The 25,402-nt window shown below is 37.5% G+C and overlaps 2 protein-coding genes across 3 annotated transcripts; one reads left to right on the plus strand and one right to left on the minus strand.

Annotated features, from left to right (window-relative positions):
- Positions 1-846: 846 nt before the first annotated feature.
- On the minus strand, positions 847-7,631 carry LOC149019652 (U3 ribonucleoprotein (Utp) family protein). The gene is made up of 12 exons (XM_089153616.1): positions 7,394-7,631; positions 6,542-7,289; positions 6,043-6,211; positions 5,474-5,952; positions 4,476-4,697; positions 3,943-4,269; positions 3,497-3,853; positions 3,330-3,410; positions 3,162-3,245; positions 2,677-3,048; positions 1,754-1,885; positions 847-1,477 (listed from the first exon to the last, which is right to left on the minus strand). The coding sequence occupies exons 2-12, from the start codon at positions 6,896-6,898 to the stop codon at positions 1,319-1,321; spliced, it is 2,739 nt and encodes a 912-aa protein (XP_089009742.1). The 5' UTR covers positions 6,899-7,289; positions 7,394-7,631; the 3' UTR covers positions 847-1,318.
- A 1,466-nt stretch (positions 7,632-9,097) lies between these two features.
- LOC149019653 (S-adenosyl-L-methionine-dependent methyltransferases superfamily protein) lies at positions 9,098-25,161 on the plus strand. 2 transcript variants are annotated; one of them, XM_089153618.1, is made up of 8 exons: positions 9,098-9,310; positions 9,400-9,575; positions 9,698-9,818; positions 10,370-10,494; positions 10,588-10,716; positions 10,818-10,982; positions 11,247-11,326; positions 24,172-25,161. In XM_089153618.1, exons 1-7 carry the CDS (start codon positions 9,130-9,132, stop codon positions 11,316-11,318), a joined length of 969 nt encoding a protein of 322 aa, XP_089009744.1. In that variant the 5' UTR covers positions 9,098-9,129; the 3' UTR covers positions 11,319-11,326; positions 24,172-25,161. The 2 variants fall into 2 exon arrangements, with proteins under 2 accessions (XP_089009744.1, XP_089009743.1); XM_089153617.1 differs by lacking the exons at positions 11,247-11,326; positions 24,172-25,161 and having other exon boundaries at positions 10,818-11,239.
- Positions 25,162-25,402: the final 241 nt, after the last annotated feature.

The following is a 25,402-nucleotide window of genomic DNA, read 5'->3' on the forward strand; positions in this document are numbered from 1 at the left end:
GAACGGAAAGGTTGATACACATATACGTCAGGAGTTTCTTTTTATCAGATCCTACACTCAACGACCCAACTGAAAAATGGATGGTGTCGGTCTTCATAATTACCTGTTACTTTGTCTGGAAAGAAAGAAATAACTCAGTTTTCAATAGAAACACCCCAACCCCAAAATAGTGTTATATAACACTTCGGCTTGGATCCAAGATCTAAAGTTAAACACAATAGATACCGTTGAAATCGAGCCTAATGAAAAAAGTGAAATGTGTTAAACCTAACGTTTGCCTTTGTAAAACTATTACTAACATGAATCATATGTCAATTCTCATGCTTGTAGGGGTACATAATGCAGTATTAAACAGCGGCGGATGGAGTGTGGGGCTACTCTGGGAAGGACAATTAAAGCATATTAGTACAGGAGAAATTGAGTAAGGGATAATGACTGACGTGCTACTACATGGGATACAAGTTGGAATAGATCAAGCACAACAAAGAAACCTATAAATAGATGAAATTTGGTGTGACGAAAAGAATGTATGAGACCTACTTTCACCTTCGACCCATAACAAGTGGCCATTAACTTATGTCCCGCTTTTGGTAAATATATTATGTAATATGAAGAGTATTAACATTAAGAATTTTAGTCAGCCCACACTCCAACAGTGGCTCAAGTATGTAGCATCCGCATCCTCCGTAGAACATCAGAAGACATTAGTAGTATTAGAGACAACTAAACTTTGTATCTATTCACATTAAGTAATAGTAAGTTTTTTCAGTATCAAAAAAATAAAAATGGAGGCCTAGGAACTTCAAAAATTGGTGTGTTGTTATTGCAACTATCTTAAAGAGAGAATAATTCCAAAATCTTCTTCGATCTTGAGTTTGTAAAAATACATGGGGGTGGCTACATCATAAAATTACTAAACTACATGAATACATCAATCGATTCTCCTCCATATTCTTGATTTGTTATCCGTAATACTTATTGAATTCTAAGGACACGAAGAAAACTAAATACATTCAAACTCGGATAGCTAGCACATCACATACTGCTGCGGCTGCTGGAGTTAAATGAGATGGTTAGTGAACCCCAAAAAAAGAAGAGAGAGGTGGTTAGTCATAACCTTGATGAGTTGAGAATCAACAAATAGGAATAGCAGACAACCCCCATCAGAAGGATTGGTACGGAGCAAAAATGAAGTGGAAAGACAAACTGGACATGGGCACCACCAGCAAACCACCTTTCCAACTCCTACAGTCAGCACAATTTGAGAAGAAATAGAGCTCACGATTTATGACTTCTAGCTGAACAACCTTAGTAGCACTCAACTTCTAACTTTCACATGCATCTTGGTTGCTTTCTCACCCCGTCGTTTACTTTTCTTCGCCATTTGTGCACCTTTCTTCTGTTCCTCAGCTTTCTCATATGGATTCACCTCCTTAAACTCAATGGGTTTGATAATGACACCAGGTCGCTTCACCACCTGAATTTAAGGCACCGTTGTGAGAAATGTGACTATGTGCAACTTGATACAAACACCATTTTTAAGGAGACAATTTATTATTACTGGGCATATAATATTAGAAGAAGGTTCATCATAAGTTTCATAAATTTTAAAAGCCCCATGCGCCCCCCCCCCCCCCCCAAAAAAAAAATAATAATAAAATAAAAAACCCACATCTTTTTTGTTACATACTACCCTTTGTTTCCATTTTAATTTTTCAACTAAAAGTAGAAGAAAATTATATTCAAAACCTACCTCCGGTCGATGAAGTGCCCCAACTGATGTTGCTGGGTTGAATTCAGGTCCAATTGGCATTCGAATACTCTGTTCAAAAACTTCCTTTGATGTGTACGGATAGGGCAATGTCTTTGTATGCAACTTCTCAGCCTGCCAAATAAAATGAAAGCAACACCTTCAATAACTTAGATCTTGCAAGAAAAGAACAATATTGCAAACGAAGCAGTATAGAAGCAAATGAAGAACTGAATTAGTTATATTTATTGTCCCAACTGCTCAGTCTTGTAAGGAAAATACAGATGAAATAGTTATAAAGGTAACTATATGAACTTTATTGGATGCTAAAATCTATAACACAAATAACCTCTATGACTACACATTGTAAGAAAAGGAGGATGTTGGGTAATCATTTTTTCCATAAAATACTGCTATTTCCTATTTAACTTCTATACGCATCATATGATGTTTGAGTCCGGTAAAAATCTTAAACACTGAATGAAGCATAAAATTTGATATTTTCTTGCAGCTGAAGGATAGATAAGCATGGGTTAGTGAAGGTTGAAACAGACTTCACGTTAATCTAAGTTCATCTAACTACTTCCAATTTGGTTTTCAAACAGGCATACCCAAGTCATACACTGAAACCTTAAAGCAAGTAATTCACACACGCATACATGTGTTAAAGGAAGGGGGAGGAGGAAGGTGGAGAGGGGTGGGCGAAACAAGCAGGATTAATATTCTTTACAGCATTAACAAATTGTGTACTAAAGAAAGGAATGGGGAGGACGAAGGTGGAGAGTGGTGTGGGCGAAACAAGCAGGATTAATATTCTTTACAGCATTAACAAATTGTGTACTACAGAACATGGATTTGGGAGGGAAAAGGGGAGCACGAGGAAGAAAACAATGCAAATCCAATTCTGAAATCTTTAAACTACACACCTTCTTGTCAATCCTTTCAGAGATGATAACATGCTTAAGATGTGCGTCCTTCCTGCTTTTAAGAGATTCTTCTCTCTTCTTTTTGGCATTTGCATGCTCGTCAAGCATCCAAGAAGGCAATCCTTTCTTCTGCTGGATATGAGTCCATTGGCCCCAGCCTGGAAGTAGTAATGGCTTTTCAGGTTCTGGATTCTCCTCATTCAGAATTTCCAGCTTCTCGTTCTCAAACTCTTCCTCTACATCGTCACCAGCAAAAGCACGGTGTATGAGGTCTGCTTGAGATGGGAGCTCATAGCTAGTTTTTGCAACAGAAGACAAAACTCCATCCACCATCTCTTCTTCACTCTCTGAATTGCCATCCTCATCCACCTCCTAAAGATTTAAATTTAGACAGAATAAAAACCAAAAAGAAATAATAAGAGGAATAATTAACAGAGGACTTAATCAGAAATTATTGTCATGTAACTAATGGATGAAGGTCAGACCTTTGGGTCCTGACGAAGCAAAGCAGGCTCTACCACAACTGAAGACTTGACATTATTGTCATCTACCTCTTCATCTTTTTTCATCTGCATATATTGTTTACAAAATGAGATCTAACAAAAACTGATATTTGTTCGTCAAGAAGAACGAAAAATGAGGTTAAAGCAAACCTTTCTCCACGAGCCTGATGCAAAAATAGCCACATCAAATGTCGTCTTGGGTCCAGGGTCTTTGACAATATTGTCAAAACTCTGCATATCAGAAAAGGAACAGATATTTTTAGGGGTCATGGATGAAAGACAAAGAACAGATGAAAATAACTCAGAACTAATATTACCTCAAACACAGGCTGCATACCAACACCAGACTCTTCACGAAGTGAATCTAGATGAATTTGAGCATCCTTTTGTAGAGCATTAACATTGTCCTGGCCTCCATCAAGGTTGTCGTTGGCGTCTAATTCTTCTTCTTCTTCACTGTCACTGTCATCACCCATATTCTTTGGTTTCTTATTACTCAATTCTTGGGCATTTTTCCTAGTAACCCCAAATACTCGTCTACCACCTGATGTTTCTACTTTTCGATTTTCGGACGCAACAGTATCATCAGGCTGCTCTACCATTGATTCACACTCTTGAAGAGTAAGTTGTGCTTCTCTATAAGCTTCCACCTTTCTCTTTTTATCTGCATTAACCTGCATAGATGCAAAACAAAGATAGACAGGTAAAAAGAGACCCATGTAACAAGCAAACCCATAGAATATGCCAGGTAGATAAACCTTACCATGAATGGCATTGAAAGCACCCCTGACTTGGGCTGCTCCTCATCTTCCAAAAGTTGAAGTGTCTCCTCTTTTGCCTTGCTTAAAAGCTTGGATGCCATGTCCTGATCTGAGCTCAACAAAAGATCATTGTCCTCCTCATCCTCGTCACTACCATCTTCACTGCTACTCCCGTCCTTCACAGAATTCATCTTTCTGGTCAACAGTGCATGTTGATGGAGTTGTTCAGAAATAGCAGCTCGAGTTCCTTCATCTTGGGTGCTTAGACCACGTTCCAAAATACGTTTTGCCCACTTGGAACTGTTTTTGTGTTTCAGTGTCATACGTTCCTGTTCAGTATAACAATGAACATGATTTTTGCACGCACAAAAGAGAAAGACAGGAATAAAAAACTCTTAAGGATGCTGAAAATTAGGCAGAATATTAACAAAAGGTCCTATGACTCTGCAGCCCAGGGAAGGCCATGATATATGCAGCCCCTTCTTTTTGTAGAGAGGCTGTTTCCAGAAGAACTTGGCAGAGAGTAAACAGTCACCTCAGCTCGCTTGAATTCTTGCTTCTTTGCTTGTTCCTTGGCAGCTTCTGGATCCATTTCCATTCTAGTAGATGCTGATTTCAGTCTATCCTTCTTCAGTAACCGATGGTACATCTTGGATTTAATATTCTTGACGTGTTTTGCCTTCATTTCATGACGGAAAAGAAGGCTACGCATTTTAGCAAGACGATTTTGCCGATCTTTTACATCTTTGACTGATATCTGCCACACATTGGCAGCCAGAGAACCATGGAAAGAGTCAATAATAAGCAAATTGAGCATAATACAAGTATTTATCTGAAGGGAGACATACATCATGAAAGGACCTAGCAAAGTAAAACAGTCATACCGAACAGTAGTAAGGCAAAAGTTCATCCACTAGTTCTAAAAGGTTTTCTCTCACAATGCTTTAACAAAATGGGGGTGGAGTTTGTTTTTTGAGGGGCTGGGGAGGGAGAGGCAGGGTATAATGGATTGTTGAGGAAGAACAGATGGTGAGTAAAGAAGGTTGTTCCAAAAAGCAACTATCTGAATTTCTATTTCACACATAGACTGTCCCAGAGTTAGGATCCAAACAGGAAACCTCTGGAGTTCAGATGGAGTTAAATGATAGTTAGCAAGGCACAGATGACATCATGGTTTAGAGAATCGTGAATATTGGTGATTCTGGTCAATAAACTAATTCAGATCAGAATGGCAGTGATGGCCAACTAAACTTCTCAAAATTCCCTGGATACTCCTCTAGCATCAGATGTGAATGTAACCCAAAAAAAAACTATCACGTGATGTAACCAAGTAGTTTTACAAAGAGCATAAAACATACGTTGTCCAGAAGGATACAGAGGAAGCAAAATGGTCAACATAAAATGGTCAAAAGTTCAAGACTGCAAGTAAAAAATGGAGAGGAAATTCAAAATAATAATTACAAGACTGATATCATATACTACAACTCTAAACAGAAGCCCAGAAAAGAAAGACAAAAACTGGTAGTTTTATACCTTGTTGAGTTCAAGAAGCCTCGATCCATCCTTGTTGTGCGCTTCCATAACCGTGGTATCCTGAACCAGGGAAGCAATCTTCTTCTCAAAATCAGTTGTAGGTTTAAATTCAGATGCAATTGCCCCCACAGTCGAATACCCTACATTTGTATCTTCATCAAAATAAAGAGTTGGTGCTTCTCGATTCTTCTTGACCAATGGCTCCCACTTAGTGATCTCCTTCTTTGACCGTTCATAAACAACTTTCCTCTCCAATTTCTCACGATCAAATTTTGGAAGAGGAGCCTGAACAGACATAGACTTTCTGTCTACTTGATGCACTCTCTTTCGGACCGTGCCGTAGCCAGACATCCCCTGTATGCTTTCTAATAGGTCCTCAACACTTAAGTTTCCATCACCATTAGTAGCACCTCTGCTTGGATTGTACTCTGATTCTGGGCGCGTCTCCGATAGAACAACATTGTTCTTCCTTTTTTTACCTGTAAACATTCATATATCCTATTCGTCTCAGGTGCCTGACTTTATATAAGTGGATCAAAGAAAACGGGTACAGCTATATACATTCATACCTTCAAAGGCCTCGCTCGGGATCCCAGTAATTCCTTGCAGCATCTTTGCATGCCTTTTGTCATCATCCTGTTCAAATTCATCGTTCGAATCGTCTCTACTTCGGCTCCTATCACCACTATCCTTACCCTCATAATCCTCATCTTCATCTTCTGATGGCAAATTCTCATCCTTCACAATGTGTACATCGTCAGCTAATAAAATGCGGAAGCAAACCCCAACCCCCAAAAAAATTACATTGACATATGGAGGGGACATGTTTTCAGGATCGTTTCAAATTGATAAGACAATCCCACTCCATAGAAATCAGATTCCTGACTACGCATAATACAAGAGGAGCAAATATTCAAAGAGATGGAATTTAAGCGATCTCAAAAATGAGAAAGAGATAGTTCTAATAAAACCAATATGTAATCAATAACTTTTCACTAACAACATAGACCTGAAACGGAACAAGAAAGTAGAGAGGGAACCAGAAAGCAAGAAAATCTCAGAGAGTACCTCAAATTCGTCCGGAAGCTCGTAGTCCAGGTTATCGACAGGGTCGAATCGTCGATTCTTCTTCGACTCCTCTTCCGGCATACGCTCTTCATACTCGTACACATCACCGTCAGCCACTCCATCCGAATCAACCTCTTCGTCACTGGCCTTTGAGTCAGGGTTTAAAGCATCTAGCTGGCGTTTCAAAGCAGAGGGCAAACGAGGACCAGTCTTCTTCTCATTGGTGTTATTGCGCTTCGTTTGACTCTTCTTCCCATCTTGAGTTTGAGTTTTGGACTGAAACTGCTTTCTCTTCTTACTATTCACCTCTTTCCTCTTTTTAGTATCCTCTCTCATCCTTCTCTTCTTCTCCACCATCTTCTGCTAACGTTAAGCTCGAGACAAAGAGAAGTGACCGGCGGTGTTGCTTGGGCAGGGAAGGAAGAACGGAGGGGCGGCAGCGACTGCAACGTAGGGTTAAGCGATACCAGGGAAGATTTGCATAAGAGAGCGACGAAGGATGCAAAAGAAGGAGAGCGAAAGCAGGACCGTCTTTCGGGGATTTTTATGTCAAGTGTAAATATAATTTTATTTTTTATTTTTTTACAAAATTTCACCCAATCTTTTCAAATTTACAAAAAACTAAAACTACCTGATGTTCACTCGACAGATGAACTCGATTTAATTTAGGATTCCAACTTCTCCAGCTTTCTTCTTCCTCTCTTCCTTTCCTTTCAAACCAAGAAAAATCCAAACAGTGAGAAGTTACCTACAGCAGTAGCCAGTTGCCAAATCAGGGTCATACCTATACAAAAAACCCAAGCAATTAGAGAAGGGAAATCCAGGGTTTTGAAGTTGAGAGTGGAAGAATACCGGCAGGAACGTGATTGAGGGCTATTCCGGTGCTGCAGAGGGCGTACTGACGGAAGCCATCGTGGTCGTCGTCGTCGCTCATTCACAACCAAGACCATCACTACTACCACCCATTCTTATTCGAAAAAGAAAAAAGAAAGGAGAACGCAGGAATAAGAAAGATGAGAGAATCAGCAGAGATAATGAAAAATGCAGAGGATGAAAGGATATGAAGGGTTCAGTGCAGGAATTAGAAAGGAAAGGAAGACAAGAAGATGAAAGCGCGAGAAATCAAAACCCTAAATCGAGTCGTCTTGTAACTCGAAAGTTGTGAAGTTTTGTAAACACCAAGGAGTTATTAATGTAAATTTTGATTCCAGCCGTTAAATTGTATTCTGGGTGAGCTTGAAACAAAAATTCCTCCCGTTTGGATGCCATTTTACCCTTACCAATCCCTCGTGTTTTCATTCACAGCCGTTAACGCATGTATGTGGCGTTATCACAGTCGCCACAAATAAAAATCCGTCTTTCTGGTTGAGGTGGTCCAGGTGAATTTGAACCGCCGTGGGGGCCGGACCGCCATACCCAAAATCACACAAATGGATCTGAACCCCTTCGGAAAACCAACAAAAAACAAACTGAACAACAACCCCAAGACGACGAAACACATATTTACAAGCTGCATAATCAACAACAGATGGCCCACCATTCGAACTGAAAAACATTTATAAGCTGCAAAACTGACTTTATATGCTCATTCATATTTATTTACCTTCAACTAGGATATGCAATTACCAAAAAAAAAAAAAAAACTAGGATATGCAAAAAATAATAGGCATCAGCAAAAAAAAACATCAAATATAAGTCCACATAGTAAAATAAGTATGAGATTTACTATATAAAACAGGAATTTTGAAATTTGGGGTAAAATTAATGAATGAGACAACTTGTTCAATTTGATGCATGTTGTCCTAAGCTTTCTTCTTCTTAATTTTTTGTTTATCTAAAAATAAATAAAAAATATAGATCCAAATCGTTAGAACAATTTAGTGGGGATTGCAAAATCCACTTGCTAGCTGAGATAAAGATGTCCCCAACCTCTTGTCTAGTTCTCTCCGATATCATTGATACCAAAAAAAGAAACAACGTGGCCCACCATTTAAATTGAAACACGTATTTATGAGTTGGGATAGCTCCAAAAATAATAAAAGCTCGATAAAGAAACTTGCTCCATCTATGATTCACTTAGCTAGAAACAATGTAAATGGATAAGAGTCAATCAAAATAGAAAATTTGAAATTTGGGGTAAGATTAACGAATGAGACAACTCGTTCAATTTGATGCCTTACCAAGGAATCGAATGCAGATTTGCAAAACCCTACCTATTTGTTTGTCATTGGATAAACTAAGATTGGAACTTTGTCGGACTCTGGTTCCTCTCTCTCCTCCAAGTTTGTTTTTCAGAGAATGAAGAAGGAAGGAGCTCAACATTTCCCTCAATTTGGCATTTCAAATTTTTTCTGGTTCTAAGGATTTGAATTGGTTTGGTTTGAGAACGGACTTAGCTGAAATGCATGAGCCGAAACGGTTACTTCACTTAAAACTGTTTTAAGCTCACATGTTGAATATCAATATTAAATATGATCACTTGGCTTTATCTGGATCATTGATGTGCAGCACTGAAGCAAAATCGCAGTACACCCCTTAGCTTTTCTAGGTGTCATGTGACGTGACTGTGAGCCACAACTCACAAGAAAATGGGACGTTTGTGCTTGCTCTCTGCAACGGGCGTTGCTCTTTTGCGCCCCCAACTCCCATGCCTCTCAGCGAAGAAGAGACATCGTCGATTGGCAGCTCATCTCCGAAACTATGATGATGCACACCTCCAAGCGGCCATTGACGCCGCTTCCCTTCGATTTGAAGAGACCTGTAGATCAGGTAAGCTATATATTTCGCTTTTTATTGAAAGTTTCTGTTAACGACTTCATTTATGCTGGGAAAATCAACATTAGTCTTTGCACTTGCAGAGCCTTTATTTCTAGATCAATACGCCGGATGCTTAATTGCTTCTGATACGACTAAGGATATGAAGCAGTCCGTTGCGTTCGGTGCATCCCCAACCCCAAACCATTATTGCCTAGCAACAAAGTTCATCGATGATAAGTTGCTCGCTGCAATCAGTCGCATGGAAGGGCTTAAACAGGTAGGATAAGATACAATTCTCCCTGGCTTTCAAACTCGCCATTACATATCTTAACCGAAATTCATAGTCAAGTGTTAGAACATTCTATGTATATCTATTACCTCTGTAATAATATCCTACAGATTGTTCTATTGGCAGATGGTATGGACACACGCCCATATCGGCTCAACTGGCCAAATTCTACTGTAATATTTGACATATCCCCAGACCCAGTTTTCCGAACAGCTTCTCAAATGCTTGAAGGTGCGTGCGTGGTGTGAGTGCTGATGTCTTTTTCGATTGTGGGTATTATTATGAATTCCCTTTCTTGGGTCTTTCCTCTTCTCTTTTCACTTGCCTTTCCGGTGTTGTTTTATTAGTCCCGGACAGGGACTTGTTTGAAGCCATTACCCGTGGAACTGCATTTAACTTCAACTTGATATTGCTTTCCAGTATTCCCTGCAATTCATAGAAGATGATAGTACAGTCCAGGCATGTGGACCCCTTTTCATTAGATATAGTATAATTTGTAGGTTATCCAATCTGATAAAATCAGATGCTTATCCATATGCCTTCCAGAAAAATTTTATAATTCCAGCACCATGAACTTATCTCTCAAACATCAGGTGTCAGGGCACCTCTTCAACTGTATAATTCCTCAGGAATTGGGAGATCATTAATAGCAGTATCCTCTATTGTGTCCCTCTTCAACTGTTTATTTACTTGTTGAAATTGTCTTCATTTCCTTTAAGGCTGTTCTAGAGATGTCACTCAACACATCCTCACTGTTTTTTGTGCCATTGAAAATAATTCAGGTGTCGGGGCTAAGATTACAAGAAATTGCTTGTTTGTTCATGTTCCATATAATTCCCCCAATTTACAAGAAATTCTGAAAGGGAAAGGCTTTATGGGTAGCCAGCCTAGTTTGTGGATATTCCAGGTGATCGCTGCTTCCAAGTATCTCTCTTTGGCTCTTCAACGGTGTGGAGTTTGACTAGATGCTTATATGGATTTTTGTTCAATGATTTTGCAGGGATTGCCTGTGTTGAACTTGGCAACTTTTAATGAGATTTTATTTGTTGTTGGTAGTCTAGCCATGAAAGGAAGCCTTATTTTAGGAGAACTGCCCTTTTGGTTGACTGAAACTGAAGTTGGAACCAAGGTAAGCAGGCAGCAGGCTCACTTCAGTATTTTAACATTCTGATGCTTGCAATTCCTTTCCAGTGAATGACATTATCTATTACTTTTATTTGCCCAATGCAGTCTACTACCCAGAAATGGATGGACAAGTTGTTCATGAGCAATGGTTTCCAGGTGGAGATGATCTGCTTTGAAGATGTTGCCAAGAGTATGGGCAGGGATCCACCATCAGGAGTGTATGAGAATATACTTTTTGTGGCAGAACAGTTGCGATTGTCTGATGATCAGGTAAAACTCATGGTTCCATATTTAGATGCAAAACCATCTTTAGGTATGGTGAGATTAATAGGCGAGAAGATTGACAACGGAGGCAAGAAGAACTTGCCTTAAACAAGTCTGGTGGAGTGCTCCCTCAAATCCATGCCACCTGATTTTGCCATATTTCCTTTCATCATGATGGCCAGTCCTTTGTTCTTAGTCTAATATACCACATAAATGTATGGATGCATAATGCCTTTTGTTTGTGTCTTTGGATGGTTTTTCTCCGTGCAGATTGAAAGTTGGAGAAGCGAATATAACAGGATTGAGGACCAAGCGGATGAAGATGGGTTTGAGGAACTGTGATTAAGACAGTGAGTTCCTGTGACAAGGCAATATTCTTCCTATGTTTTTATATAGAAATTGTTTTTAATACAGAATATTTATATATGCTTTATATTTTCTCTTTTTTTTTTTTGCCAAAATATATGCTTGATATTTCAATTACTTGGGGATGATTACCTTTATGTTTTATTAATTAAATTTCTGGTTCAGCTACTAAAGAATTGATACTGGCATTGAGCAAAAAGCTTGATACTTATATTAATAATATCTAGTTAAAACTAAAGGGAATTCAAGTTTCTAACATCCAGCTATGATGTATGGGGTAGAATGTGGGGTAGTTAAGATGTGTCACATTGATAAGTTACGTGCAGCGGATGTAACGATGTTATGTGGATGCCTGAAAACAAAGAAGGATCAAATACCGTTACCTTTTACTATGATTCCATATCCTTTCCAGCACAGTACCTAGGGACAAGTGCTGGAAGGCACCACAACTGAGAATGAGTACATCAGTTAAAATTCCTCTAGATTGTAAGATGTGAGTGATTATGATGAATTGATGATATGAATTGATGAAAGATAGCATGAGATGTTTCTGGCCTCATGGTTGAACCATCAGCTGATCCCATGTAGTCATATACTAATAAACAAGAATTTGGAGTTCTCACCCATGAACAATGTCTAACAGAAGGCACTCTTATCATTCATTAGTTACAGATTCCAGTTCAAATGTACTTGGACTGCTTTATTGTTTTCTAAATTCCAGCAGAATTCCATGCAACTGTCGCAAAAGTTAATTTTAAATTCTTCAGTTTTTTGAGACAGATAGAATGTCCTAGAAAGATTGGGAAATCAATGCTGATAAGTAACTGCATATATGTCCAGTGGCAACAAAAATTGCAAGTGTTCACAACACCAACACCAAGCCCCAGTAGAGTTTTATGACAAAGTTTGGCGAAGGTAGCTAAGTTTTGAGTTGCATCTTGCAATGGTTTGCTTGTTGGAACCATTTGAGATGTCAGTGAGGTTTACTGCATAATTGGTGAACAAATTGCTCCATCTGAGTGACAGGGTTATTAGGAAACTAGGTTGATGGTTAAACTTTCCTTTGAAATGTCAACAAAGGGTTGTCTTGTTAAAGAACATACACGTCTTTATAGAACAGTGTAAATTCCCTTTGATTAAAGGGGGTTATCAAAGATGAGTTCCTTGCCTCTTTTTGAAACAAGCAAGGAAAGAACTATGTCCTTTGCTGTGCTGGTACAGAGAGATGAGTTATGGATCACTGACAGTCCTGTAGACAAGGTATCACAACAAGGTGGTGGCAAGTTGGCAACTAGATATTTTTGCCATGATAGCCAGTGTGACTATCATTTTTCCAAAGGGTGTACCTGCTATATTTGATACTTTCAATTGATAAGTAGGCCCAGCGACAATTACATCATCTGGCAATTTATTGGGAGAAGTTGGGCCGAACAGTAAGGGTGGGAGGGAACCTAAAACAACTATATGATGAATTAGTATAGTGCTCTCCTCAGCGTTGCAACTATGAGGAGGATGACAAGAGGGTATGTAAATGGGTGGAAATACAGTTGCACATGAGACCTCAATTACCACATAATTCAAGGTGATGGTCCACCTGATCTGATGCAGGCAAATGATGTACAATGGTTGGAGTTCAGACCTCCTACAGGAATGTGATTCCCACTATAAACCATTAGATTTCCTGAGTACAAATGTTTCCTAAAGTATGCTTGTTTTATGTATATAGATGCTGTGAGCCAAGGCCCTGAGACATATTTCACCTCTTTGTTTCTGTTATTTTGGTTATCTTGGTCATCAGGTATTATCAGAAGCTAATGTATTGCTTGTACTGTTATTGTTTGGGTGTACTTAGGGATCTTTATATTCTTCCCTTTCCAGAAATGGCCCAACCAGAAATTACAAGAGCGTTTTTGTGTTTGGTATTTGTATGGAACTAATTTCTATTTAAAAAAGGCTGAAAAATACAAAGACTGAAACTGGGTCGAGATCTGAGTTTAATTGGTAAGAAGTGTTAAGAGGAAGATTAAGAGGCAACTTCTGAATAATTTCTATCCAACTGCATAACTAAACCAGATTTTTGTTTTTGAGTGTCTTAGTGTTTGTCTTTTGCTTAGTAGTGTCTTGGTTTTCTTTTTATCGCTCAAGATCGAGCAATATCTCAAGTTTGGGGGTGTGATAACTGTTTGCTTGTATCTAAAAATTTTGCGCAAGTTCACGTGTCGCAATCAAGTAATAAAGACTAAGTAGAGTATCATTCTCACGGAAAAAATTATCCTTGACTATCAATTTAAAAGGAATACTAATTTATAGCAAAATTTAATGAGAATATATGGATTGACAAACTAATTAAAGGAAAGATAGCTACAATAAACAAGAGAGCCTAAATCAAAGAACATATATTAATTAAATTAAAAAAATTCAATCAGTAGCATGGATGTTGGGAATCAATTTCCCTTCTCCTGATTTGGGTTGTGAATGCTACAGCAAAGCTTTAACGCAAAGCATATCAGAGAAGCTGAAACGAAATTATACACCAAAATCTTCCGATCCGCTTATGCATTAACTTCCTAGTTTAAAACCATTATATTCCTTTGGGGAATTGAAGGATGCCGAGTTACGTCTGGGTTCCAATTGTGGTTATATGAGGCAAGTAAATATCTCTATCCTACCCACCAATCAACAAAATCCGTGTGAAGATCAAGCTAAAACACATTGTTCAACATTGGTCTAGTTACAATTAACTTTTTCGCAAATTGTTTACCTTAAAAAAAATAAAAATAAAAATAACCAACATTTTCAGCAAATTGAAACCACAACATTCACTCAAAGATGACCGATCAATAAATTAAAATTAATAAAAAACGTATATGTTGAACACTCTGATAATAAACTATGCTACAACAAAGTTACAACAAGCTAATAGCAAACTGAACATCCAAGCTCAATCGCAAAATCAAGTACTCTGTCATCCCAACAATACAAAGAAATTAGTTCATATTAAAGTTCAAAAACAAAGAAATTATTATAGCCATTAATGAAGTAAAACTATAATAGATAAAAATAAGAAAAATGGAACCAAATGGAGAGCCAGATGATACTTCCACAATGCTTCAACTCTCTCTCCTCCAGCCCCTCCTCTTGGACGAATTCTCCTTCTACATTATTTCCTTCTTGCCTCTTTTTGTGCTTTCCCTTTTTCTCAGTTGTACCTTTTTTCCCCCTTAAGTGCTAGGGTAAATAAGGGCTATAAGATTAGAACATCTTCCCTTGAAATCAGTGGTTGAGATTTTTAGGTAATGACAAAAGGAATATCTAATCAGCTAGCATTTCTTTTGATGATTTCATTTGATGATGCCACATGTGCTTTGATCACCCAATCTGGAAAAATTATGTTGTAGCATTGCTTGCTGTATCTTTGCAGCAAACTGAGACGATTTGTTCTCTATTCCTCTTCTATAGCTCATGCCATTTCTTTATCCATTATAATTTTTTACAATGCCAAGAAAATTAGGATTGATCAATTCCATTTGTTAGAAAACAAGCATTAAATAATCAAAACAACAGCTGAACTAGAACAAAGAAAAGAGAGAAGAAGAAGAAGAGAAGAGAGATGAGGAACCAGTAGAAGAGGCCTGTGATTCTTGCTTAAGAGTCTAGAATCACAGAGCCCTTTTATTTATAGCTTCTAATGAATCTAATATAACTTGAGAGACAAGTAATTGTCCTCTAAAAAAAAAAGGAAACAAAAAATTACAGCTTTAGTAACTTTCTAGCTCCTAAAATAGAAAGTTTGAAAATAGAAACTATGCTTTTTAGAAACTACCAAAACTTATGTAGAAAGACTCCTACATTAGAAATAGAAAGTAGAGTAGCATCACTAACATCATACAAACAGATTTTACTGTTCACGTGAACAGTACCGTGAACAGTAAAAATATTTCAAAGTGCATATACTTCAACACTCCCCCTCAAGCTGAAGTGTCCACAAAGAAAACTTTAGCTTGCATAATAAGAATAAACTTGAAAGGTAGCACCAATCTTGAATCGTGTAGCAATAGTAGACGTCAATAAACACTGAAAAACTTCACCAAGAAGATAATCAACACCACCTTAAAAAAACTTTAATTCTTCATGTCCAAAGAACCATCCAATAATGAGAACAATCAACGATGTTGAAGACGAACAAAGTCCACAAGTATAGCAGGATCAAAGACACTATCCACATAACGCCGGTAGTAGGGAGCAATTTCCACACTAAATCTTCAAAATTGTAACTTCAAAGTCCATATAAATGCTTCATAAGAAGGCAAGTAGTAGGTAGGCAAAAGGCATTATCCACGTAATGCCGGTAGTAGGGAGAAATATCCACGCTAAATCTTCAAAATTGCAACTCCAATGTTCATATAAATGCTTCACAAGAAGGCAAGTAACATGTAAAGTATGGGTAGGTAAAAGGCAATATTGATTATTATGGACCAAGTAGGTAGGTAAAAGGACAATATAGGTTACTGTGGACCAAGTAGGTAAGGTAAAAGACAATATGGGTTACTGCGGACCAAGTAGGTAAGGTAAAAGACGATAGGTTATCATGGTGGTGCTGGACCAAGTAGGTAAGGTAGTATGGGTTACTATGGACCAAGTAGTTAGGTAAAGGACAATATAGGTAAAGACATGTAATGATATCGTTGTAGAATGCCATAAGTTAAGGACAAAGTTCTTCACAAATAATATCCATCAACACATCTTGAGTAGATATAGAATAAGGTACCATTCTCCCCCTCACGTGTAGCATTACACGTGGACAATTAATGATGAGCAGTGTATTATTCACCAATAAAGTTGATCAGCACCAGAAAATCATCTCATAGGACAAAGTCTTGTGCACCAAGGGGGAAAAAAAATTCTGGACCACCGCTAACCCTTAGGCAAGAGCAAATTAGATCAGGAAAAAAATATATATTGAACCAGCTTGGAATCTCAAAATTGCAGTAGTCGTTGCAGCAATCCACTCGGAAGAAGTGCAATAACAGTTGCTGCAGTGACAGATAATATCAGATCTCAGACCATAGCAGCAAACTTCTGCTAGATTTGAAACTCTAACAAATCTCGATATGAAGGAAAAATAGTCCTCTAGGTCTTTGTAGAAGTATTAGATAAAAAGAAGGCTAAACTTGATTCTGAAATAAACAACGGAAGAAGTAGTAAAGCAAGAAGGTAGCAGCAGAATTTTTCAGAAGAGAGAAATTCAATGTAATAGGGGTACTAGTATACGACTTGCAACTAAACTTATAGCAAAAACAATGGAAGACAATACTTAGGTCTTGCAATCCGAATTATGGGCATGTCTTTGCAAGAATCAAGAGGAATCCCAAGACATCAGTATAGTGCAGATTGAACTTTAGATTTGCATACACAAAAAAGGGTAGTAGCAGCCTCAATTTGAATCAAATAGGTAGACATATCCCCAGAAAGCTTAGGGCCTTTTTGTAGTATTAATACATAGATACTTGGTGCTTCAAAAGTTAAAGAAGAAGGATAGCCATGCACAATTACTGCAGCGAAGGTTGGGGCTACCCTAGATAAGAAAAAGGAAAAAAAAACTGGGCAGCCAAGAGAGAGAAAACAGTCCCTAGGTTGATTAAACTTGCTCTGATACCATGTTAGAAAACAAGCATTAAATAATCAAAACAACAGCTGAACTAGAACAAAGAAAAAAGAGAAGAAGAAGAAGAGAAGAGAGATGAGGAACCAATAGAAGAGGCCTGTGATTCTTGCTTAAGAGTTTAGAATCACAGAGCCCTTTTATTTATAGCTTCTAATGAATCTAATACAACTTGAGAGACAAGTAATTGTCCTCTAGAAAAAAAAGGAAACAAAAAATTACAGCTTTAGTAACTTCCTAGCTCCTAAAATAGAAAGTTATGAAAATAGAAACCACCACCAAAATAGAAACTATGCTTTTTAGAAACTACCAAAACTTATGTAGAAAGACTCCTACATTAGAAATAGAAAGTAGAGTAGCATCACTAACATCATACAAACAGATTTTACTGTTCACGTGAATAGTAAAAATCATGTATTACTGTTCACGTGAACAGTAAATATTTCAAAGTGCATATACTTCAACACCATCTATTAATTTAAGGAAAATTCATGTACAAATAACATAAAAGACATAAAAGACCTTTACTAGACTTAAAACACTAAGACTCTCTTAACTATTGTTGCTGCAAAAATCCGTTCGACAACGCAAACAAACAACCTACAAAAAAGTGCTTGATCGGGTTGGTCGAGGAATGTCTCTGACGATCGAGTTAATGGAAGCTCATAGCTTTAGAAGGAGAAAACAACTGGTAGAGCTCTCAATATTAGAGAGTAACCCAAGAGTGCGTACCTGATAATGGTGAAGGTGTGGGTATTTATAGATCTTAGGAGAGGTTACCTTAATTGTGTAGTAATGGAGTTCGAATAGAACTCTATAATTGCTGCTAACTTCCTGGGGAGAAGGATCTTATTTGGTTATGGACAATTTATAATAGACCTACCTAGGTCGACTAAAGAAGAACAAGACCGATCAAACCTTGGTCGGACCACGAATAAAACGAAGGCACTAAGCAACGTGTACAATTTCAATCGTACCCAACCTCCTTAATGATAGGGATAAGGATTCCGATCAAGTCAAGTATTTTGAATTATTCTTAGAGTCCAGATCGGATTCCACAATTACAATCCAAGTAATATTCTCTTGGAGGATAAGATCCTTCTCCCTTAGAAAGTTAGCAGCAATTATAGAGTTCCATTCGAACTCCATTACTGTACAGTTAAGGGAACCTCTCCTAAGATCCATAAATACCCACAACTTCATCATTATCAGGTACGCACTCTAACATTGAGAGCTCTACTAGTTGTTTCTCCTTCTAAAGCTATGAGCTTCCACTGACTTGATCATTGGAGACGTACACTCTCTAACATTGAGAGCTCTACTAGTTGTTTCTCCTTTTAAAGCTATGAGCTTCCACTGACTTGATCATTGGAGACGTACCTCGACCAACCTGGTCAAGCACGTTTTTTGCAAGTTGTTCGTTTGCGTTGCTGAACGGATTTTTGCAGCAACAATTATAATTAAGTCAGAACTCTCACTAAAAACAAGAGAAATCACTCTTAAATCAAGCTCTCTCAAGCATAAAAGCTCTAGAATTAATTTAATAGCTTGATTTAGGAGTGATTTATCTTATGTTTTGTTAGTGTTTTTACTTAATTGTAATTTAGAGAGTCTTAACTTTTTAAGTCTAGTGTTGTTCTTTTATTTTAGTTTTTACATGAATCTTCTTTAATTAATTGGAATTGTTCAATCCTAATTTTCTTAGTACTATAGGAAGTGAAGAGTTATATTAGAGATGGCATTAGATATATGAGGGAGATAGGGAACAAATTTCTTGAGTTTGCTGTAGCATAATTTTCCAGACTTGTTTTATCCCAACACACGTGGCATACATCAAAGAAGATCAGCAAAAGTGGCTAGCTGACTGGATACACTTTTTTGTCACTACCTAAAAGATCTCTGTCATTGATTTTAAGGGAGAATACTTTATTCCTACAGCTCCTATTTACCCTAGCACTTAAGGAAAGGAACGGGACTGATCAAGAAAAGTAGACGACACAATAGAAGAGAAGAGTAGACAGGAACGTAGAGAAGAAGAATGAGCAGGAGGAGGAGTAGTTGCCGGAGAGGGCTAGAGCACTGTGGGAGCATCATCTAGCTCACCATTTGGTTTTATTTTTTGTATTTTTGTCTATTCTAGACTGTACTTTATTGATGGTTCTAATAATTTCTTTGTTCTTAAACTGATTTCATTATAATGTTGGGATGATAGAGTACCTAATCCTATGACTTGAGTTTGAAGGTTCAGTCTGCTGTTAGGTTGCTTTAACTTTGTTGTAGCAGGTTTTTTTTTTGGTAACAAATAAACGGGGTTCAGCCCCCGAGGCCCCCGCGCATCTTATGCCAATGTTCCACCCCATTCTTGGGGTGGATCTAGAAAGAATCGCGAAGGTTCCTCTAAAGAAGTCGGTCTCTTTGTGATCCAGTCAGCAGCGTAGTTGGACTCCTGGTACGCATGTTGGAATTTAATTCCTTCATAGCTTCCCACTCCTTTTATTCCATCCCCCCTCTTTCTTCTTTCCCTTGTATTCTTGCATTAGGCTTTAACATATCAATAGCTTTAAGAGGTCGATTCCACTATAGGCGAATTCTTTTCGTGGCAACATTAATTCCTTCATAGATGCCATCTCTGTGACTGTATTCTCCTTTGCATAGTGATGCATCCACATTTATTTTGAACCATCCTTCCTCAGGATTAATCCATCCACTAGCACTTCTAGGGCATTTGGGTTTTATTGTTTCCTCTCTATTCGTTCCCCACATCGATTTAACTTGGTTGAAGAGGTCTAAACAAAGCTTATGAGAGTGTTTAGTATATTTGTTTTTGTTATTTTCATTTATTGATTAGCCATCTTGAATGAGTATTATGGTTTCGATTTGCTGGAAAGTTAATATAGAGCTAAGCCAATGTTAAATAATGTGTGTTAGCTCAATCTGTATGTAGTTTAAGTTAATTAGCAAGTAGAAAAGTAGGATAAGGATATTCACTTGCCTCACGTAACCTCCTTTGGAACCCAGGCGCAACTCGACATCCTTAGTTTGGCTCCCCATAGAAATATAATGGATTTAAAGTAGGATGATGAATGCATAAGCTGATTGGGAGATTCTTGTGTATAATTTTGTTCTAGGTTGTCTAATACACTTTGTTGTACTGCTTTGTTGTAACATTCATAGCCCAAATTCAGGAGAAGGAAATTTGAATCCCAACATCATTAACATTGTTTAAAGTTCTTTTTATTGTGTGCTTTTTGATTTTAGGATCTTTAGCTTACTTACTTTGTTATTCCTTTAATTAGTTTCTTAATCCATGTATTTTCATTAAATGTTGCTATATTTAGCAGTCCTTTTACATTGAGAATGAAGGATAATTTTCTCGGTGGGAAGGATACTCTTTATTACTTGATTGTGACATGGACACTTATGTGTAGCATTTACAAATACAAGCAAACAAGTTTTTTGCATTGTTGCTGGGGATTTTTATTATTGTTAATTGAACGTCTGAAAACCATCAGTGAACCAAAGGTTGCAAGCATCATTTTCTTGGTGAACAATGTATGCGCCACATGGTACTTGGAAGAACAGGCTAAGTTCCTTATTTACCAAAAAAAAAAAAACAGGCTAAGTTCCTTAAATACAGGATTACGGTCGGCCTGACTGATCTTTGGATCTCCTTCACATGTTTGAAAACAGAACAGGAGTTTAGCCAAACTGTTTGTAGTTTTTGTGGAAAGTTTCAAGTTGAAACTAGGGAAGGTGTAGAGGTGAAGAGAGGCTCTTACTTTAGTTGTGGGAAAAGTTTAAATTGAATAAGGCTAGAGTAGATGATCCTCCCATTGCTTCCCCACTGATAGAGATAACACATAATGGAGATAACACATAATAGCCCTCTACATGTGTCTTACTACATTTGTCTTACTATAGTCCCTTTATACATGTTATCACTGAAATATTGTATATATACATTTATTCTGTAATTGATAAATGGGAAATTTTCAGCCGCACCCCCTGAGTTAACCAATTTATCAGTTTGGTTTGGTCCCTGGAAGAGCTACTTCATCTTGTAGCTCATAGAACCAAGGTGCGAAATTTTGGTTAAAAAAAGTCATTCGATCCATAATATCAGTGTCAATGACTCACATCTTGGAAGCAGGGTACGCAATATCGCCGATATCTCGCCCTTTTATCGCCGAACTGATGAAATTTCGCTGAAAGTAACCTCCATTCGCCGGAATCGCTAACAACCAAAGGTATAAGAAATCATAAGAAAAGGAAGAAAGAAAAAAAAAAGATCTTCAGCATTGTCTTCGTCTCTATTTTTCTTCGTCGGAACCACCATCGAAAATAGCCATGCATAACTTCATATTTTCTTAGTCGGAACCACCGTCGCACATATGAAGCCAGAACCACCGTGAAAAAAGTTGAAGAAATCTCACATCCTTTGTTCACACCACACGCAAAAGTTACTTTTCATTCTTCCACTTTTTTTTTTCCAAATTCTTCCACACATTTAATGCAACCTTTGTTGTATTCACGTGTCACTGTCACCATTCAATTTTTAAATATTTAATGGGTAGGAAAGTGGGAACATGGGTAATGGATGTTCTGTAGTTGTCGGTGACATATGTACATACATGAGGCGGGTCCCATTTGATGCATCTTCCAAGATGTGAGTCATTAACACTGATATTATGGATCGAATGACTTTTTTTATCGGCAAAATTTCGGTGAATTTCACCTGGTTCGCCGGCGAAATTTCGCATCTTGCTTGGAAGATGCATTAATGGGACCCGCCTCATGTATGTACAGATGGGTAGTCACTGACAACTACAGAACATCCATTACCCAAGTTCCCACTTCCCTACCTATTAAATATTTAAAAATTGAATGGTGACAGTGACACGTGAATACAACAAAGGTTGCATTAAATGTGTGGAAGAATGAAAAGTTACTTTTGCGTGTGGTGTGAACAAAGGATGTGAGATTTCTTCATCTTTTTTCACGGTGGTTGTAGGAATGAAAGCTGAAGCTTCATACGTGTGACGGTGGTTCCGACTAAGCAAATATGAAGTTGTGCGTGGCTATTTTCGATGGTGGTTCTAGCGAAGAAAAACAAAGACGAAAACAGTGCTGAAGATCATTTCTGTTTTTTTCTCTCTCTCTCTCTCTCTCTCTCTCTCTCTCTCTCTCTCTCTCTCTCTCTCTCTCTCTCTCTACCTCTGGTTGTTAGCGATTCCGGCCAATGGAGGTTATTTTTGGAGAAATTTTGCCAGTTCGGCAATATCTCGCCAGTTCGAGAATCGCTAGCGGTTTCGGTTTGCCATGAACCGAAATTCGGCAATATTGCGTACCCTGCATAGAACTCATACCAGCCGTCATCTTTACTCCCTGCCTCTGCTCCTATGATCTTCAGGTGTTCCCCTGGATGCACTAACTTGCTCCATCAAATCATCACTTATCTTCAAGAACCCTTCTCAACCAAAAACCGTCTTGGCTCCTTTAACCGGAATCTTCGCCTAGGAAACCTCAAGTGTTTGATGTTTCAATGGCCCCAAAGTTTTAACAACTCCAAGCGACATGAATATAACCACTTCCAGAAATGGAAATTCAATCCTGAACGTCTGAAAGCCATTGGAGATTCAAAGGTTGCAATCATCATTTTCTTGGTGAACTATGCTCCACATGATACTTGGATGAACTGGCAAAAATCCTTGAATGCAGAAACAGAGTCGGCCTGACCGTTCTTCAGATCTTTTATGGTGTGTATCCTTCACATGTTTGAAAACAGAACGGGAGTTCAGCCAAAGCATTTGCAGGATTTGAGGAAAGTTTCAAGTTAGAGACAGGGAAGGTGTGGAGGTGGAGAGAAGCTCTTACTTTAGTTGCGGGAAAAAGTTCAAATTAAAATAGACTAGATCAGATAGGTAGTAGATGATACTCCCACCCCCAACCCCCATGGCTCCCCACTGATAGAGGCAACACATCACAGCCGTCTACGTATTTCTTACTATAGTCCCTTTATACGTTTTATAACTGAGATATTATATATATATATATATACATGTATTCTGTCATTGACTAATTGATGAAAAAGCCATTCTATCACCCACCCCGTGTTCTGCCCACAACTTTTAGTTCCTTCGGTCCAAATCTTTGGTTATTTGAGTACAATACTTTAGTAATCAAATCTTTACTGTACTTTAGTATTCAAATCTTCCATATTCCCAGTTGCTGACTTTCAATCTGATAACGGATGTTGCAGAATCAACAATGAGAATTTGGTGGCAGTGAAATCAAAGAACCAGTCTGAAAAGTCCCATGGGCATTTGAGTCAAACAATTCAATAGCAGGAGTTGATACAATATCAATTCTTGTGACTCTTGCTAATTATGTGACAAATATAATACATTCTAGCTGGATTAATATTTTGTTTGTTTAGTTCAATGGAAAGAAACTTCTGTTTACCAGAAAGGAAAGAGATTGTTTAACTACTAACAATGCAGGCGGGTTTTTGTGAATTTTATTATAAGCTAAAAACAGAGGATTGGAAATTAGTTTGGTAGTTGAAATTTTTTATTTTCTAATTTGGACAGAGCCTTGGAGTATAAAAAGGGCTTTATATATATCTTTTAGGCTGATGGACGTTGAAGCATGTATTAAGAAATTAGGTATCACTAGGTTGTAGAATTTGCTTGCACCATTGCTTCCTCAGGTAAAGCTAGTATTGGCAAGTGAACCTGTCAGTTTTCTTAAGGTGGACATAAGGCTTCCCAAGTCATTTAGTGTCTTTATAAAGGAGTAAAGTACTGCCTGCTTCGGTGCTATGTAACCTCATTTAGAAATTTCGATTGGCAAAATGCTTCTGTTCCTTGAAGTACCCACACTTGCTCCCCTGTTGCTGTTTCACTTTTATTTGTTGCTTTCTATATAAACTAACTCAAGGTTGGGTATTTTTACTAATCATCAGATCTCTTGAAAGCTTGCTGTTATTTAAGTTTCTTTGGAGTTTATGATCTTTACCATTTGAAGTATGACCTGCAGTTATCTTTCCACAGTTGTTAATGTTCCTCCTTTGATTTCTGATCCACAACGCACTTAATTTTCCTTGTTTTTTTTTTTTTCAAAATATTCAAGATTATATATTGATTGCTTGCAATTATTTATTTACAGGAATTCACCTGAACTTCAGGCGGATTTAGGTTTTCACTGTTGTTGAATCAGGGGTTCTTGGTGTGTGCCATAATTCTTTTTAGTCATAATGGAGATCTGTCTGTGTGAAGATCAAGGTACTTAGAAGGTGGAATACGTTGCTGCTTGATCTTCTGATGCAGGATTGTTGATTTAATGGAGGTCATGTTCAATAGAGGGATTGCATTTTGGCTTTTGAGTGAATAGAAACAATGCAAGGCCTTTGTTTCATTTGTACTAGTTCACCAAGTCAAATGATGACAAATCCCCAGATTACCTGGTTGGCTTGGGTAGTAATTCTTGCCAAGAATTATGATCCAATTGAAGTGATTGACTTTCTTCGGTACTTCGTTGCTGAGGGGCTCTATTTCTTATTTAAAATAAATGAATATGAACATTCATTTGTGGTAAAAAATGAAAAATATAAAGTTTTGGTATGGCAAAATGGAAATTTGATAAAAAAAAAATGATAATAAAAATTTTAAAAAGAAGAAGAAATAATTGGACTTTTGTAAAAGGAATGTATGTTTGCTGTTACATCCTCAATTTACATTTAGTGGCTTAGTTTTGTAAAATATATTGATTTGTATCTTGTCATTTGAGTCATTATGGTATGTTTGGGGACCATTTAGACAGGCAAAATAGGTGAAAATCATTTCTCTTTGTGCTTTTGCCTATGGCTCATTTCTGGATTTTTTGAAATTTTATTTGGCAATAATAGAAGAGGCACATCCCTATGTCAAAGTATAGTACAGATTGTTTGAAAAAGTTGTACACATTTATTTAAATTTAAACTAACAATTGTTCACAATACCTTAGGGCCTGTTTGGTTACATGAATCCAGAGATTTCAAATCTTTAGATTCATGAATCTGAGAATTATACCCGTTTGGTAGTAAAAATCTCTAAATTCATGAAATCTAGAGATTCAAATTTTTACACTAAAAACGTGAATATGTAGATTTATGGGTAAGGGGTGAAATCTAGAGATTTCAAAAAAATTATACATTTGCACATTAACAAAAATCACGTCGATCAAATAGTTTTTTAAGGATGAATTCACATATTTCATTCCACAACCAAACATGTAATTTTATAAATTATAACTCCATAGATTTGAAATCTCTAGATATTTGAAATTTCCAGACTCATGTAACCAAACAGGCTCTTAAGTATACGTACAATTGTCCCTCAAAAAAAGTATAACCCCTAAA

The sequence above is a fragment of the Hakea prostrata genome, chromosome 4 (assembly GCF_041222555.1).
Source record: "Hakea prostrata isolate BN-2017 chromosome 4, UWA_Hpros_2, whole genome shotgun sequence".
Classification (NCBI taxonomy): domain Eukaryota; kingdom Viridiplantae; phylum Streptophyta; class Magnoliopsida; order Proteales; family Proteaceae; genus Hakea; species Hakea prostrata.

Bases quoted from the DNA above. Each gene is read 5' to 3' on its own strand.
- LOC149019652 (XM_089153616.1), bottom strand. From the start codon at position 6,898: ATGGTGGAGAAGAAGAGAAGGATGAGAGAGGATACTAAAAAGAGGAAA. The intron at 3,854-3,942 runs GTAAGGTTTATC...GCATCTATGCAG, and splicing joins TGCTTTCAATGCCATTCATG to GTTAATGCAGATAAAAAGAG. The intron at 3,049-3,161 runs GTCTGACCTTCA...TTAAATCTTTAG, and splicing joins TGCTTCGTCAGGACCCAAAG to GAGGTGGATGAGGATGGCAA.
- LOC149019653 (XM_089153617.1), top strand. From the start codon at position 9,130: ATGGGACGTTTGTGCTTGCTCTCTGCAACGGGCGTTGCTCTTTTGCGC. The intron at 9,576-9,697 runs GTAGGATAAGAT...AATATCCTACAG, and splicing joins GCATGGAAGGGCTTAAACAG to ATTGTTCTATTGGCAGATGG. The intron at 10,495-10,587 runs GTGATCGCTGCT...ATGATTTTGCAG, and splicing joins CTAGTTTGTGGATATTCCAG to GGATTGCCTGTGTTGAACTT.